The sequence below is a fragment of the Triturus cristatus genome, chromosome 9 (genome assembly GCF_964204655.1).
Source record: "Triturus cristatus chromosome 9, aTriCri1.1, whole genome shotgun sequence".
Taxonomy (NCBI): Eukaryota; Metazoa; Chordata; class Amphibia; order Caudata; family Salamandridae; genus Triturus; species Triturus cristatus.
Window position 1 is genome coordinate 227,971,738 of NC_140592.1, and position 17,020 is coordinate 227,988,757.

The window sequence follows — 17,020 nt, forward strand, 5'->3', positions numbered from 1 at the left end:
CTAAAACCAATGGGAAGGCTGCATTTAGGACCTAAGCCAATACAAATGATGGGCGGAGAGTGGGTGGAGCTTACACGGAGCTTCCATGCTATAGTATATACTGCATGCCTCGCAAAGCGAGCAGCACATGCGCTACAATGCTAGCGAGACCTAAAAATTAGGTGACAGGAGCATTTGTTTTATTTGATGTTTCCAATGATGAAGATGTTAATGATATATTTCAATTGAATGCAAACAATTGATGTAAAACAAAATAACACACTTATAGTTGGGAACCAGACTGCTATCACATTGCTTTTGAAATCTGATTGTGATATTTTCATTTAAGATAAAGCCAGGAACTGTCAGCTGTAGAGCAGAAGAAGGGCCTCATTCTCCGGGCCCGGGTGATCTGGGAGGTGATACCTCTCCCTGTATATAATGATATCCCCATCAGTAGTATTTAACAGGGTCGTTCCCACCTCCCTATTCCGTGTACTGCACCTCAGAATGAGGCATATAATGTGACAATGCAATTATATTTCCCTGTTCTAAGATGCACAACTCCTAAAGTGCAGATTTCCACAGACAAATCCAGACAGATTTTGACTGGCAACATGTCTGCAGTATTACCAGGCCAACTGTGATCTCAATTCGGGCGCAAACTATAATTTGTTTCTTCATTGAGATTACCAGCCCTCTCAGAATGAAAGCCTGAGGTTTGTCAAATAATATCCTATTGGCACCAGAGAGGTGACATTAGTACAGCTGAATGTAAAGATTTTAAGTGAAAATGTAACCTCTTACATCGCAAAAGTTTAAACAAATTTTCCTTATTGTTAACGAGTTATAAAGCCCTGTCAGCCTGGAGATCATGTGTTACGTAAGACATTTCACAATCAGTACCATGGAAGTACAAAACCTTGGGTGAAATATTTAGGCTACTTGTGATTCTGTTCTCCTCCTTTGAGATAGTAGTTGGAGATGAGAGTGTTGCTTATACTCTTTCAGAGCTACATTAAAAATTACAGCGAATTATAAAATGGAGTAAGTACCTATTTACTCTACACATGGAATATAAGTCAGGCATGGAAGAAGCAGTGAGATGGGTAGGTAATTGGAAAGGAAAACAGAAAAAGGCCAAGAACAAGGAGAGGCAACAAACTCAGGGGAGTGAAGACCATAGGGCTTGACTTTTTTAGGGCGCGATACAGCAAAAACTGTTGAACGGAATTACAAACTGAATTTGACAAGAAACTACATCTTGGTCCATAAAGTGTGCTTTTTGTGATTTGGTGCAAATCCTTTCAGTGGTTCTAGAGAAATGAAGGATCAAAAACATTTGCATATCTGGACGGTTTGGTTCGTGGAAACTCTTGCAAGAGTCCATTGAACCCAACTTAAAAAAAAAAGAAATAGCGCTTTCTGATTGGCCTAGGGGGCTTTCTTCCCCACTTGGACCTACTCGCTCCCGCAAGAAAAATGCCCCCTAGCCCTTGTTTGGGGCCAAAATTTTAAAAAAAAGTGTTTATGGTGTGATCCCATGGGAGCCCATTTCCTGGGACCGAATGTCAATTTAAGGGGAGGGGGGCATGCATCTTCCCTCTCCGAGAAGCTGTTGGGCCCCAGGTACCCCATCACAAAAAGGGAGGTAGGCTGCACACCCCCCATCACTGTGCAGGTATCTGCTCGGGGACCCCATCCCCTGGGGCGTGATACTTCATAGTGTCCCTAGGAGCCTATCTCCGGAACAGTGTTGTTTCCTGCCTGGATGAGTTTTGGCATAACTTGCCCGCATTTACTCAGGCAAGGAATTCAACTTTGCTTCTGCACAGCGGACGTAGTGAAAAAACACTGCTCCTGCCGATCAGGAGAAAAGCAAATAAGACGCTCACACCAGCACCCAGTATAGTGCTGGCTGAGAAGTCTTGAGGCTCTCGCCGTGGTCCCCAACACTGTGGGTAATGCAGTACCAAGGCACCCACCTACAACACAAAAATGGCTGGCTCCCACAAGGGAGCCGTTTGGGGCTGAGGGGCCCTGGTGCTTCCACAGGGCCCCCAATCACCTCCTACATTGTGGGTACATCCACCTAGATAAACAAAAATGGCTGGTTTCCACAAGGGGAGCTGTCTGGGGCCGAGGGCGCACCCCCACCTCGCAGCCCCCAAATAAACAAATAGAAAAGAAGTTATGGGCGCCACTGTTGTATACTGAGCCACCCATAAAATGTTTTCTAAAAGAAATAATAAACAAGCAGCAGGAGTCACTCATTTATTATTCACTGCTCCCAGAAGGAGACCCCCGTAAGGCCCCTAGAGGGTTATTTATATATTTGTTTACCTTGGTGGTGCCCTTATAAGGGGCAGAAGCAACACATAGCATTTTGTTGTAATGTTGTGGGGTGCCGCAGGGAGTGTAGCAGCCCCCAGTAACATTGAAATAAAAAACAGGCAGTTCATGGGTCATTAAATCCATACCTGAGGAGAACTTACCATATATGTTTAGGGCACGCCTAGCTGGATCTCTACACTATTCAGCTGGAGTGCAAGGCCCTCTAGTGGTTGTTTTTATGACTGTATTTTATAGGCTAAAAACGTTTAAAAGAAAGACTCAGATTACACACTTTTGCATAGACTATATAGCAGTACCCAACCCTAGCGGCGACCACCGGCATCCGTTGCAGTGGTTTGGAACAGTGTTTTTAGTACGGCCTGGCCCACACTAGCTTGTTGCTTGGTTTGCACATCTACACAGTAATGTTTTGTGAAAGTGTGCGGTGTTGACCATGTCGCTGCTTTGCAGATGTCATCTAATGGTATGTTCCCTAGAAAAGCCATAGAAGCCCCTATCTTCCTTGTAGAGTGGGCTTTAGGGGGAACAGATAGCGTTCGTTTTGCTTTGTGGTAGCAAATCTGTATGCATTTTACAATCCACCTAGCTATCCCTGATTTAGAAATAGGGTTGCCTTTATGTGGTGGAGAGAAAGAGACAAATAGCTGTTTGGTTTTTCTGAAAGGTTGTGTTCTTTGGATATAGTAAAGTAAGGCCCTTTTAACATCCAGTGTGTGTAGAGCCCTTTCCGCAACAGTTTGAGGTTGTGAGAAAAAAAACGGTAATTCTACCGATTGGTTCAGATGGAAGGGAGAAATGACATTGGGTAGGATTTTTGGGTTGGTGCGGAGTACAACCTTGTTCTGATGCATTTGGAGAAAAGGTTGCTGTATAGTGAGTGCTTGTATTTCACTAACCCTTCTAAGGGAAGTGATGGCTACTAGAAAAGCTGTTTTCCATGTGAGAAATTGCAGCTCACATTTACGCAATGGTTCGAAAGGCGGTCCCATTAGCCTTGTGAGAACTATATTTAAGTTCCAGACAGGTGAGGGTGGTACTCTGGGTGGAATTACTCTTTTGAGGCCTTCCATAAAGGCTTTGATGGCAGGCACCCTGAAAAGTGATAGTCTGTTTTGTAGGTAAGCAGCAATTGCTGCGAGGTGTAACCGAATGGATGTATATGCTAGGTTACACCTTTGTAGATGGAGCAAGTAACATATGATGTGCTGTATGGATACATCTAGAGGGTTGATTGTGTTGTTATGGCAGTAAACAACAAATCTTTTCCACTTTGCAGCGTAGCATGCCCTAGTAGTAGGGCGTCTAGCTTCTCTGATAATATTCATGCAATCAGGGGGAAGGTTAAGGTATCCGAATTCCAGGACCTCAGGAGCCAGATCGCAAGGTTGAGCTGAGCTGGGTCCGGGTGCCTGATCTCTCCATGGTTCTGGGTTAGGAGGCATGGTGAGAGGTGTAACTTTTGGTGTGGCACTACCGAGAGTTCCAGCAGTGTGGTTTACCACGGTTGTGTGGCCCATGTTGGAGCTACCAGGATGAGCGTGAGGGAATGCTGTTGTAGCTTTCGCACCACTAGTGGAATTAGTGGGAGAGGTGGAAAAGCGTACGCAAATTTGTCTGACCAGTTCATCCATATCGCATTGCCTTTGGACAATGGGTGTGGGTATCTGGCGGCGAAGCTTGGGCATTTTTTGTTTTCGTGGGTGGCGAAGAGGTCTATCTGAGGATGCCCCCACTTCTGAAAGAACGGGTGAAGAACCTGTGGGTGAAGTTCCCATTTGTGGATCTGTTGTGTTTGTCTGCTGAGCAGATCTGCTATGGTGTTTTGGACTCCTGGGACGTGTTGGGCCAGGAGAAAGATTTTTTGCGGAATTGCCCATCTCCATATGCTCTGTGCTAGTTGAGAGAGCTGTGGAGAGTGTGTGCCCCCCTGTTTTTGAATGTAGTACATGGCAGTCATGTTGTCTGTGCAAATGAGGACTGCCTTGCCTGAAATCTGCGACTGGAAGGATTTTAGGGCTAGAAAGATTGCCAGTAACTCCAAATGGTTGATGTGGAGTAACTTCTGTTGTGGCGTCCATGTGCCCTGCACTGTGAGATGTAACAGATGAGTTCCCCAGCCGGAGAGCGATGCGTCTGTTGTTAGGATTATTTGTGGAACCGGGTCCAGGAATGGTCGACCTTTGGAAAGGTTTGTGGTGTTCCACCACTGCAGAGAGCGATGGGTGCGACCGTCCACCAACACCAGATCTGTCAGTTGCCCCTGGGCCTGGTTCCACTGGCGCGCTAAGCACTCTTGGAGTTGACGCATCTGGAGTCTTGCATGAGGCACTATGAAAATGCAAGAGGCCATCATCCCTATCAGTTGCATAAACACTCTTGCTGGGAGAGAGTGTTGAAGTATGAATTTTTGACGCAGAGCCTGTATGTTTGCAATCCTGGCAGGATTGGGATAGGCTATGGCTTTTGAGGTGTCTATGGTGGCACCGAGGTATTGCTTTGTGTGTGATGGTATCAGGTGGGACTTTTGGTGGTTCACCGTGAAACCTAGCTGGTGAAGTAGTTGGATTGTAGCGGCGGTGTGGTGCACACATTGGTTGTAGGACGTGACTTTTATTAGCCAGTCGTCCAAATATGGGAAGACGTGAATGTGCTGTCTTCTGAGGTGTGCCGCCACTACTGCTAGGCACTTGGTGAATACCCATGGTGCTGTTGTGACCCCGAACGGGAGCACTTTGAACTGGAAGTGTTGCCCGTCCACTACAAATCTGAGGTACTTTCTGTGAGCATGGTGTACTGGAATGTGAAAGTATGCGTCTTTCAAGTCCAGTGTGGTGAGAAAGTCGTTCTGGGAGAGGAGTGGAAGAACCTGTTGAAGGGTTACCATGTGAAAATGGTCTGAATGTATGCAAGTGTTTAGAGGCCTGAGATCTAGAATAGGTCGTAGAGTCTCGTCTCTTTTTGGAATCAGAAAGTACAGGGAGTAGACCCCTAAATTTTGCTGATTGATGGGGACTTGCTCTATGGCTTGTTTTTGCAGGAGGGAGATTACTTCCTGTTTTAATAACGTGGCATGTTCTTGTGACATTGGGTGTTGCCTGGGTGGAATGTTTGGGGGGTAGATGTTAATTCTAGGCAGTACCCTGAATGAATAATTTGGGTCACCCATCTGTCTGAGGTGATGGTCTCCCAGACGTGAAGGAAATTTTGTAGTCTGCCCCCGACCGGAGTGGGATGGTCTGGAGGGAGCGGGGGAAAGTCATTGGGTAGGCGGTGTGGCAGAGCGGGCGGTATTTGTTTTGCCTCTGCCTTTATTATTATTGCCTCTATAGCCGCCTCTTTGATAACCCCTTGTGAAGGTGGACTGAGGAGGGGATTTGTAGGACGTGGATGCGGTATCTGAGGAGTAGCCTCTACCCGTGCCCCGAAAGGAAGAGCGGCGAAAGGAGCGCCTAGGAGTGTGTGACTGTAGTGCTCCCATGGATTTCGCCGTATCAGTGTCTTTCTTCATCTTCTCGAGGGCCTCATCAACCTTTGGACCAAATAAATGTTGTTGATCAAATGGGTGGTTTAATATGGAGGCTTGTACCTCAGGTTTAAAACCTGAAACTCTTAGCCAGGCGTGGCGACGGAGGAGGACACTGGTGTTTATGGCCCTGGAGGCTGTGTCTGCCGCATCTAGGGCACAGCGTATAGAGGTATTAGTTATGGTTTTTCCCTCTTGAATCAATTCATTAGCCCTATTTTTGTATTTTTCAGGGAGATGGTGCATGATGGTTTCTAGCTCATCATAATGCGCTCTGTCGTATCTGGCCAATAGCGCTTGAGTGTTGGCGATACGCCATATATTGGCAGCTTGTGACGCAGTGCGCTTCCCTGATGCGTCTAGGAGCTTGGACTCTTTGTCAGGTGGTGGTGCTTCGCCTGACGCCTGAGAATTTGATCTCTTCCTAGCTGTAGATACCACTAAGGAATCCAGTGGTGCAGGGCCTTTAATGTAGGCAGGATCTGTGGGGGTGGCTTTATATTTTTTCTCTATACGTGGGTTTAGGACCGTAGCCCTGACTGGGTCTTTAAAAACCTCTGGTGCATGTTTGATTACCCCTTTTAGCATAGGTAGTATAGCAGTAGACCTATGTGCAGTATCGAAGGTGTCTAGGAGGAAATCTTCCTCTACTGGGTCAGTATGTAGCTCTACCCCGTGATAATGTGCCACCCTCTGTAGTAGGTGGTGAAAACCTAACGAGTCTTCTGGTGGGGATGGCCTGGATGGATAGAGGTCATCCTGTGGGACATCTGGGATGTCTGGATTGTTATAATCATCCCATGGGTCTGGGGATCCAGTAGGGGTGGGGTCTTGTGGCACTTCTGCTGGATCGTAGTAAGGGTCCCCTTGATCATCATGGTCTGGAGACGGGGTCGGAGAGCGATGAGGCAGGGGTGGAGAAGGTGGAGGTGGAGAGGGTGGAGGAGGTGGAAGAGGTGGGGAAGGCACTCTGAAAGGGGAGGTAGCACAGTCCTTCCTCTTTGGAAGTGGAGGTGAGCTGGTTTGTCCAAATGTCTCTTTTTTGAAGACAGTGTCAAATGTCCAGTTTTTGGATCCTTGGTAAGTGTCTTTTGCATAGGATCCGGTGTGAATAGTTCTTGCGACACTGGTTGTTCGGTCGGCGCCGAGGTTTTCGGGGCCGACGGCTTTTTAGGCTTGTCTGTGCCGTGCTTTTTTGGAACCTCCGATTTTTTGTTCGGTGCCGAGAGGCTTCGGCACGGGAGTGTCGGCGCCGAGGGCCTTATGATGTTTGGTCGGCACCGAGAGGCCGGGTTTCGACACCGAGGGCTTTGGTGCTGAGCTCGGTGTGGAGGTGGAGGCCGATTTTTTCTTCGGTGCCGAAGGGTGTTTTTCGGCACCGCTGGTAGGCTGGCTCGAGCCCGAGCTGCCGGAAGGCTTATTAGGCTTCTTTACCGGGCCCGAAGGTGGGGTGTTAGAAGCAGTGTCCTTGGTCTTGCCTATGCTCGAAGGCGAAGGCGTGACCGAAGCCTTTTTGGGTGTCGGCGCGTGTGTGGGAGGGGGTATAGTACTCACGACCCTCTGCGCCGGGGTGATGTCCTCCACATCTGAGTTGTCGGCTTCGGAAGCACTGACGAGGTCGTCGTCGTCTTCTTCAGTGTGCTGCTGTCCCGGAGCTTCGACGTCGTCCCCGAAGATGTCGACTGGAGCGGAGGTCGAGGAGTGCGCCATGTTGCGTCTGGCCCTTCGATCTCGAATAGTCTTTTTCGATCTAAAAGACTTGCAGGCGGGACAGTCTCGAGCCTCGTGTTCAGGGGAGAGGCAGAGGTTGCACACCTCATGAAGATCGGTGTGGGGGAATTTGGACCCACATCGAGGGCACTTCTTGAAGGGAGTTCTTTCCATCAGCCGAGACCGGAGCCGGGATAGGCCCGAAGGCCGCCGTCGACGACTGGAATCGAAGAAGTGTCGAAGAGAAGGTGATTAAGATGATTTGTTATCTGAAGAATCTCGATGAACGAGGATTTTGCGTCGATCGTTGAACTGGAAAAGTTCGGAACCGGAGCGCGAAGTATTACATCCGAGCCCGATGGCGGAAAAAAACAATCTGAGGATGGAGCCGAAGCCCATGCGCAATACGAACCAAAGGAGGAGTCACCGACCTCGTGACTTCCAAAGACTTTCCAAGAGGAAAAACAAACTGCAAACATCCGGGCCCAACACCAGGTGGCGATCTATGCAAAAGTGTGTCATCTGCAGCTCATATGCCTCGAACATAACTTTACATTGAAAAAAACCTAGAAATTCACTGAAAAAAGAAAATCAAAGGTTAAAGTGATGGTATAGTTAGTTGACAATTTCAGTGACAACGTAACGTTTTAAACTAAAAAAACCACCCAAATCAATGTTATAGTTATCTCAAGTAACTATAACTCGTACCCTCAAGTAACAATAGCTCGCGCCATTGCCATGCATAGCTAATTACCCCAAATATTACATCACTTATCACACGTTCTATAACCCATTGATTATATCGATGACAAAACTGTGAAATGCAAAGGCACAAGTTATGGAGACTTTAGAGGACAAGTTCTGGTTACTTGAGATATAACTGGTGAATTTCTGTGGCCTTTTGAATTTGAAATGTTTGTTGTCACTGAAATTTCCACCTAACTAGAATGTCACTTCTGCCAACTTATTTGAATAAAATAGAATTATCTCCACTTATGAGTGGAACTCTTATGTTACATGGAATAACATTGTTTGGATGAGCTAGATAGATATTAATTTTCCCATACAAAACTTGTACGGCGATGCTGCAAAAAACACTGACTAGAATTACACCACATTTGGCAGAAAGCTAGATCTTGGGTCCAGAAAGCGTGCTTTTTGTGATTTCGTGTAAATCTGTTCAGTAGTTTTAGAGAAATTAAGGTTTAAAATGTATGTATATATCACGCAGCAGAGGATCTGTGGAGCCAACAGATCTTGAGATAAATTTGTATTGACTTCCACCACATCAACAAAGATGCGATGGAAACCATTTTAGGACTCTGGAACTTAGTGCCCTGTCATGAAAATAAGTTTTAAAAAACATATGGGGGGGCAGGATCCCTCGGTATTCGCTGCTAATTTACCTCACATAACATCAAGATTAAAATTAAAGGCTTCTCGCCAAGCTGCACCCCACCTAGAAGCATTTTGCTAAAGGAGGAAAAGCCAGTGCTTTTTTTAGGGGATATAGCTATTTCAAATGTGAACACTGTGGTGCATTATTATAAGAAGTCCGTAATGTGTGTAGTGGATTTTGCTAATCCTTTCTATAAGCATCAAATGAAACAGTCGGACTGTTTGGTTACTGTTTTCCAGGGGCTGAAGTTCCTGACCCATGGCTTAACTTGGTAGAGACACATATTCTGCAAGGGGAGCACTGCAATGAGAAGTAAACCCAGTAATTATATGGTCATAGGCGAGCTCCCAGGGTCCAAATAAATGACCCTGACAGTATGAAATCCTGCATACCGGCTAAGGACTGACAGCAGGTAGGACTGATGTGATGCAGAGAGAATGGTTGAGTGAATGCAAGGAGCTTGATGACATTAATTTCCAACTACAGTGCTAGGCTTGGACACAATTTAGTTTCCCAAAATCTCTTCACTGAACATGAGGTACTTACAAAGCAGAAAGGCTCATTTATTACTGTTATTACTTTACAAGGCTAACTGACTCCACCAACAGAGCTGTGGTGCTTTAGGTGGAACTGGCACCAGCATGTCACTGGCCTAGCAGAATCCTCACACTCTAAGTAGCACATGTCTTGCAGAGTTGTTGCTCTGGCCCTACCTAAGGGAACATGATTCATCAACATATTCCTAGAGTAAATATAATGTTAATAACAATGAAAAATCAACCCAAGATAAGGGGAACTACCGGTATGAATATCAGATTACTACCATTTTCATGGAAAAGTCACGACTTTCATCACTAAATATGGTTTAGAAAGTTCTACTATTAGCAACATAATAAACAAGAACATGGGCTATTTGGGTTACAGGCCCTTCTTTTAATTATGTTACAAGGATCCTCCTTGAAACTATCCATCCATTTGATACTTAAGGATTATTTACTTTTTCGTTCCCTGGTGCTGTTCTTTAATACAGAAGAAATGTGCCTGTAGATAAAATTCAGTCCAATTTTACTATATATAATGAGACATAAATATATTGCTTACCTGCATCTAACTTCATAAAAATAGTTGGCTTTTCAACAATGAGGTCACATTTTCCATCTTCTATGGGTGTAAAGTTCAGGGACGTATATGCCTGAAGCTCTGCAAACCTGTGATTATTTAATTACATCAAGGTGTTATTATTGAAATAGTGAGACTGGATTTAAGTATCTCGTAACTTTGCTAGAAGCCTCATCCCAACCACAAAACAAAAGAAAAAAGGCATCTGAAGTGCTTTTATATTGGTTTAGACACATTCTGCAACAGTTCAACATGCAATACATTCACCAGCTAAGCATAAAGATTAGACCAAAAGCTTGATTGACTCAGGCAAAGAACAGAAGTTAAAAGAGATGGGAGACATTCAACAAAATCCATGGGGGGACAATTTTGAAAAGTCTGCCTGTTCTTCATAAAGATCATGGTTTAGAACTCACCAGACCCATAATTTCTTACTGACTCTGATTCTCTACAAAATCCTCTGCTTCTTATGCAAAGCTCGGTGAAATAGGTTCCAGTTCCCACCAAAATCGGGCATTTTCCAGGACACAAGAGATCATAGAAAATCATGCTAGTTTCCAACACAAGACAAGATGGAAGTAATAAGAAGGATAAAAGAGTCAAGACCTAGGCGAACAAACTCTGTAACAAGCTGTGTCGTCAAGTAGAGCTCAACCTTTTTATTACAGATTCAGGTATGACTTGAAAGCAGATATGACAGAGCAAACCCCACCAGCCCAAATTCCCCACTCATTCACAAACCCCTGAAAGAACTTGTGTCACTCTTAGTCCCACTTATTGGTGGCCTGAACCACATCTAAAGGCCTCTAAACTAATCATTACAATAAGACAGATTCCCTTCCATTAGGAGACCAGACATTACTTAAGTTTGAGCCAAACGTTAACCCAGGCCATGTAATTAAAGAATAGTCATCTAATCACCTGTCTGACATAGCTGGCAGACATGGATACGAGACAACACTAAGCACTATCCCTTACTTAATAAAAAGAATATGATTAGCCAGTTTGGATGTACTATGTACATTTTTACCAGAATCATGACCTTCCATACAATCATTTGCAGCGGTTGCTAAAAATGTTCAGTTCAAGTTAAAAGTGTCTCAAAACAGTTCGGCCTTAACATCTTTCAGATCAGCTTGCGTGATGAGCTCTGTGATACAAGCTCACTTCCATCAGTGCATCTCTGCCTTCATGAAAATCAGTTTTATACACTGTTAGATACTATCCGCAAATAGAGAGCATCAAGACTAAAATTAGTCTCTCACTCCCCCTTTCCTCTTTGATTATAAAGTGGAAAAAGTAAAGCAAATGTTATCATAAGCTGGTATAAGGTCACGACAATGTAGTCGACCTTACTATAAATCATGGTTGCCCATCCAAGAGTTCATCAAATCAAATCAATGCACATTGTCATTCAAATGGAAAGCACTTTCTTATCTCTTCTTCACACAAAAAAGTAAGAGGCTTGACTGATTTAAGTAACTGAGACCATAGGCAGGAAGTCTATGGACAAATGTAATGTACATAAGTACATGGGAGTATATTCTGCCACGGATGTTCAATTAACATACCCTGCTTCAAAAGACTCATAAAATTTCAGTGTGCATTTCTAAAGACAATAATTATCTTAACTAGGTTTAAAACTGATTAATGGATTGAAGTAGGCAGAGCATTTGTTTCTAAGTATTTATTACAGGTTGTGATGTGTGGTAGAGGTTTGTGGTCTTGCAATCTAGTGTAAAAATATATTTCTGTAGCACTCACGTTTTGTAAATGTTCTTTGCTTCAATGAATCTGGATGTTTTGGTAAACCCAAAGTCTCCAGTGAAAAATGATCTCCATACTTCATACCCACACTTACTCTTAAATTAACTGATGTGTGACTTTGAAAATATCAATATTAGGACCGGTCTAGCAGGAAAAACTATAATCCAGTCAAGAAAGAACCCTTCACTTTTTCTTTCTCAATTTTGTTTACATCTTCCAAATGGACAGTCTTTCCCTGGAGGGTTCCTTTCCATATCATCAGTTTCTGCTTCATTGACTTTGAGCTGAAGTTTGGAGAAGGAGCAACCTTTCAAAATGATGCAGGAGGGACACAGAGCACAAGTACTAAGTAAAAAAGGTTGAAGATGGAGAACACCAAGTAGGGTTTATCATGATTGTGATAGAAAGAGTCAGATTGCATGGGACTCTGTGTTCCATTATGTTGCCAGATATATTTAAACAGCAACGCTTAATTTGGGGGTCTGATTTAATGTAAATATTACAGATAAAGTCTTACTTTGCACTGTATGATGGATTTGATTCTGGCTAAACTCATCCAGTTTGTCATTGGCGGGGATTTTTTTACAGTCCATAGGATGTAGTGTAGGAGGTAATTCCTTTAAATGGCAGTGTTGTGTATTTAGCGCCCCTAGTTTCTCTCAAAAGTTATATCTAAGTGTCCCTAGGTGGCATGTATAGTGACACTTTATTGTCTCTGCATGTAATTTATTGTGATGGTTTAGTGACCCTAGAGGTCAGTCCAGTGAGTAAGAATTCTTAGGATGCAGATGAGGGGACTAGTGCCCCTAAATGGCAGTACTGTGCAGTGCCGAACTGTACGTAGAATGCAGTGGAGTGCGGTGGTTCAGAGTCAGTGGGTTGTAGTGCAGTATTGTAGAGTACAGTAACTAGGAAGCAGTACCATGTCGTGGGTTACTCTATGGGATGCAGGTCTAGGTGGTGGCTTGCAGGTCTTGGGATATATTACAATAGGGTGGATTTTTCTCTGTAGAATCTTATGCAGTGTGTCATGTCTCTCTAACATGTAGTGCAATGTGGTGGTTAGAGCTTCAGGATGCAGTCCATTAATGTTGACTACCATGCCTACAATTCAATGAGGTAAGATAGATTAGAATCTTTAACATGCAGTGCGTCACGCTGTGGACCCTACAATGAAGTGCAGTGGGTCAATATTGCTTAAGGACAGTGCACTGTAGGTATTGATGTCTACAGAATGCAGCATGGAGTAATACTAGGTGACTTACAGAAGGCTCAGGAAAGAATAATGGTATCTGTGGGATAGCAGAGACAAGTAGAGGGGTTTACAGATTCTAAATGACAGCAGAGTGGGTCTCAGTGTCTGTAGTGTGAGTCTTAGGGTCAAATGAGGATGACTGAGAGCCAATGGAGGATCCAAATTCCAAGGGAGGGTTTCAGGTTATTAGTCCTTGAAGACTGCCTGAGGGTGTTTAGGGACTAAAAATAAATCTCAGGTTGGCTGATAAATAGCTTAGGGTTGGCTGAGGGTCTATGAGGGATGGTGGACGTAATATGAATGCCAGCTAAGGGATCCTGAGGCATCCACATGATGGGCGATGACAAGTTGATAGTCATCCTAACGTCCAGCTGAGGGTAACTGAGTGCCAGCTGAAAACCTTACCGTGGCCAGGAGAGGGTTACAGTGGGTTACCTGAAGAGGTCCAAGGGGATGGAAGGCCTGCCCAAAGGCCCTTAGGTTTGCGGAGGAGTTTTGAGGGATGACAGAGGCACCAGCAGCAGGCCCCTGCCAACACTCTCCATACTCCATATATTGTTGGGGCTAGCAGAACCCCAGAGAAGGCCAACATTCCCACCCCCCCCCTCAAGAATACACTGTTAAGGGTTCCATGTCTCCTCAGCAACACACACTGCTGTTATCTCTGCTGTACTACTACTGTGTTTAATAGAAAAATAGCACTAATGCTGTCCGTGTGGAAGAAGATCGCAGTGCTACTGCCTTTGATATATACAATATATACTGTTGAGCAGTCCATACATTTACTGTTTGGATGCAGGGGCGTGCATCATTGAATTTCATCCGGGAGAAGTAGGCCACATTTTGTTCCCTCAAAGCAGGATGAACACCTTCATAGTCAACCTCTTCTAGTTTACAGTGATAAGAAGGGTTAAGTGCTTCAGTTTTGGAAAATTAAACCGTACCAAGATTGCAGAGGGCTTTTACGTTGATTTTGAGCCATCAGCCCTTGAACATCAAGGTTGCAGTGCCCACCAACTTCACCACTTTGGAACAAATCTTCTTTAAATCTAAAATACATAGACAATAAAACAAATGCATTTATTACATATTGCAGGGATGAATTAAACAAAAATGTTATGCAAACTGAATGCTGATTTAACCTTTCGCTGCTTCTTTTTGGAGATCTTAAATCCAAGTACAAGTTTGTTGCTCTGCAATTCTGAAGGTTGCTTGAACAAGATAGCATAGAATCCCCCTGAAACAAAAATTGTTTTTAAAATGATAAAAGTCCTGTCAAAGATTACAATTAAGCATATTTTTTTACCTACACTTGACATAGGTTTGCACAGAATCTGCATTTCATCCAATCTTGCTTTCACATAGCCAAAATCAGCTTGTTTCCAGAACACTTGCCGAGCAGTCTCAATGTCATTGGCCCTATAACAGGAAAAATAAATATTAAGTACTAGAAACTACAGAATAAGCATAAACTGACTACATAATAGCCATGACATCAAAACCAAAATACATAGGTTAAAAAACAAATGCATTGATCCACATCGAAGGAAAGAATTTAAAAAATATTTTTTGCAAACTTAAATCCAAGTACAAGTTTGTTGCTCTGCAATTCTGAAGTTTGCTTGAGCAAGATAGAACTGTCATTAGTCCTATAACAGGAAAAATAACTATTAAGTACTGGGAACTGCAGATAAGTATACACTGACTATATAATAGCTACTTAGCCATGAGATCCAAACCAAATGATTGAAGATTTACCTACTGAATTCTGAGGAAAAGAAAGTTAACACTTATGATACAAGATATACTATATAGGTATACTAATAGTTATACTCATAATAAAATGTTGTGCGTGTTGTAAAAATCACACAATTGCATCACATTAGACATCAGTTGCTTACCAATCTTTTAGGGTAAATATGATGTAAATAGTATTTCAAAACAGAAAAAGTGATTTAAAATTGTCAAAAGAAATATATAATTAAATAAGAAATTTCAATAGAGAACAAACTTATATTTGAAGAAAAACATTAAAAAGGCTAAAAAATAAATTTCAGAACCAAAAAAGCAAACTAAACATGAAAATAACAAATTAAACTTGCTTAAAGAACTGAACAGAGAATGCACTGAAAGCTCTTGCAAGATGTGAGGAAATAATTTAACCACAGCTGATGATATGACTGATGATATTAAATACAAATACACAATTCATAGAATGCTTTTATGTAGTGTGTCATAAAAAAAATCCAAAATCACACCAACATGCTCTCTCAAACGGTCAATAGGCAACTCTTTTTTGTTTGTTAGACAACTCATGATATTTGCAAGAAAGTGGGTTATTAGTTATGAAGGATGCAAGTCCTTCACAAGCAGTAAGTCTGCAACATTCAGTTTATTGGGGACCAAGTGCCCCATTGTAGCACTTCACTCTCTCCAGGCAGAGGAGTTCAAGGCCTCAGGGGAAGTTGTGAGGGCTAATACCCTAGTTCACCGGTACGGGCTAGGACCCCATTTCGCTGAGGTGCAACAAACGACACTCAATAAATCATTGTCCTGTCAGTGCTTTTTCTTATTAAAAGGAAAACATTTACATACACTACTGAATACTACACATTCATTTACAAATATCCACACATAGACAGATGGAAATACCTATGGTGATACCCTCCTAATATCTCACACCCCTAGCAAGCCTTGAACCCCAAGACCACAGTAGCCTCATATATACTAGATGCAATACAAGGGGTGTCCTTATCGAAAGGCAGGCCTACTGGATTTGTTAGGGTGTCACCAAATTAATAAAAAGCAGAAATAGATCATATAAAACAAATGCAACACCATTAAATTCACTATGGATGGTAGCCTCTTATAATAACCTTCATGAAACATAAAACATTTAATTAATAATTTTATCATGTTCAATTAAGCAGTTTGCACATATATTGAAAGTATAAGTCTTTCTCTTACTTCTAACTTGCTACCACAGGAGCTTTATGACCGACCAACAGAGGCCCCCTCACTCCAGAGCCTATGTGCAAATGCACAAGCTTTAAGAGTGCTTGGAAACATCAGAAACTTCTCCTGGGGGCAAATACCCTCCGACAAGAGTTAGGACAACCATCAATGTGACCATCTTCTGGAGGGGCTGCTGCATTGCCTGTAGCCCTCAAACAGCATTTAAAAATGTAGGTGGTCCCCTGCTCACTTTAGGGGCACCATGGAGCCCATGTGCACATTTCTTAGAGGGCCAGATGACACTCTTTTCCCCGAAACTGTGCATACAGCCTTGCAACTGGTACAAGGTGTGTGTGTGTGGGAGGGGGGGGGGGGGTGCAGCTATACTGCCAGCAAAAATGGAGGAAGAAATATGGCACAATAAAACTATCACCATCCCCATATTCTCGTACTCAGAGCTGAACCAAGGGGAGAACACTACTCTGGAAAACCAAAAGGGGAAGAATCAAGTTAATAAAGTTTCTTAAGTACAGTGAAAAGGTAACAACAGATTGTCTGTCTGAAAACAGATGCCTACTTTGAGCAACTTAACTAATGCAATATGCTTAAAAACATCTCTATAATGTTTTTATAACAGTCTTTTTTGACATCACAGATCATTTGTAATAAGAAAACAAAATAGCTATTCTACTACACTAGCTTATTGCAGTTGAGCTATGACATTAAAATATTTGCAATGAGAGCCAGTAGACACCATGAAAGCAGGTAACAACAGAGTTGCAGCTGTAAATAATGAAGACAAGTACTAGCTTTTCCCTCCAATGAGCAGTAAATTAGCGGTTCGGAGAAATTTATAGCAGCATGTTTTGCACAGATTTAATTACGTGAAACCAGGACTCTCTCTGCAAGTTATATCACAGATGTAAACTATACCTGTTATTTTAAATTGACTTACATT

General features: G+C 43.1%; 1 protein-coding gene across 4 annotated transcripts in view; it reads right to left on the reverse strand.

Annotated features, from left to right (window-relative positions):
* Positions 1-17,020, reverse strand: part of EOGT (EGF domain specific O-linked N-acetylglucosamine transferase) — a 265,331-nt gene that overhangs the window by 130,183 nt on the left and 118,128 nt on the right. For all 4 annotated transcript variants that reach the window (XM_085624778.1, XM_085624779.1, XM_085624777.1 and 1 more), the window contains 4 exons: positions 14,418-14,526; positions 14,250-14,344; positions 14,052-14,156; positions 10,068-10,174 (listed from right to left, as the gene is read on the reverse strand). In XM_085624778.1, coding sequence (XP_085480904.1) covers positions 10,068-10,174; positions 14,052-14,156; positions 14,250-14,344; positions 14,418-14,526 — 416 coding nt within the window. The remainder of the gene's footprint in view (positions 1-10,067; positions 10,175-14,051; positions 14,157-14,249; positions 14,345-14,417; positions 14,527-17,020) is intronic.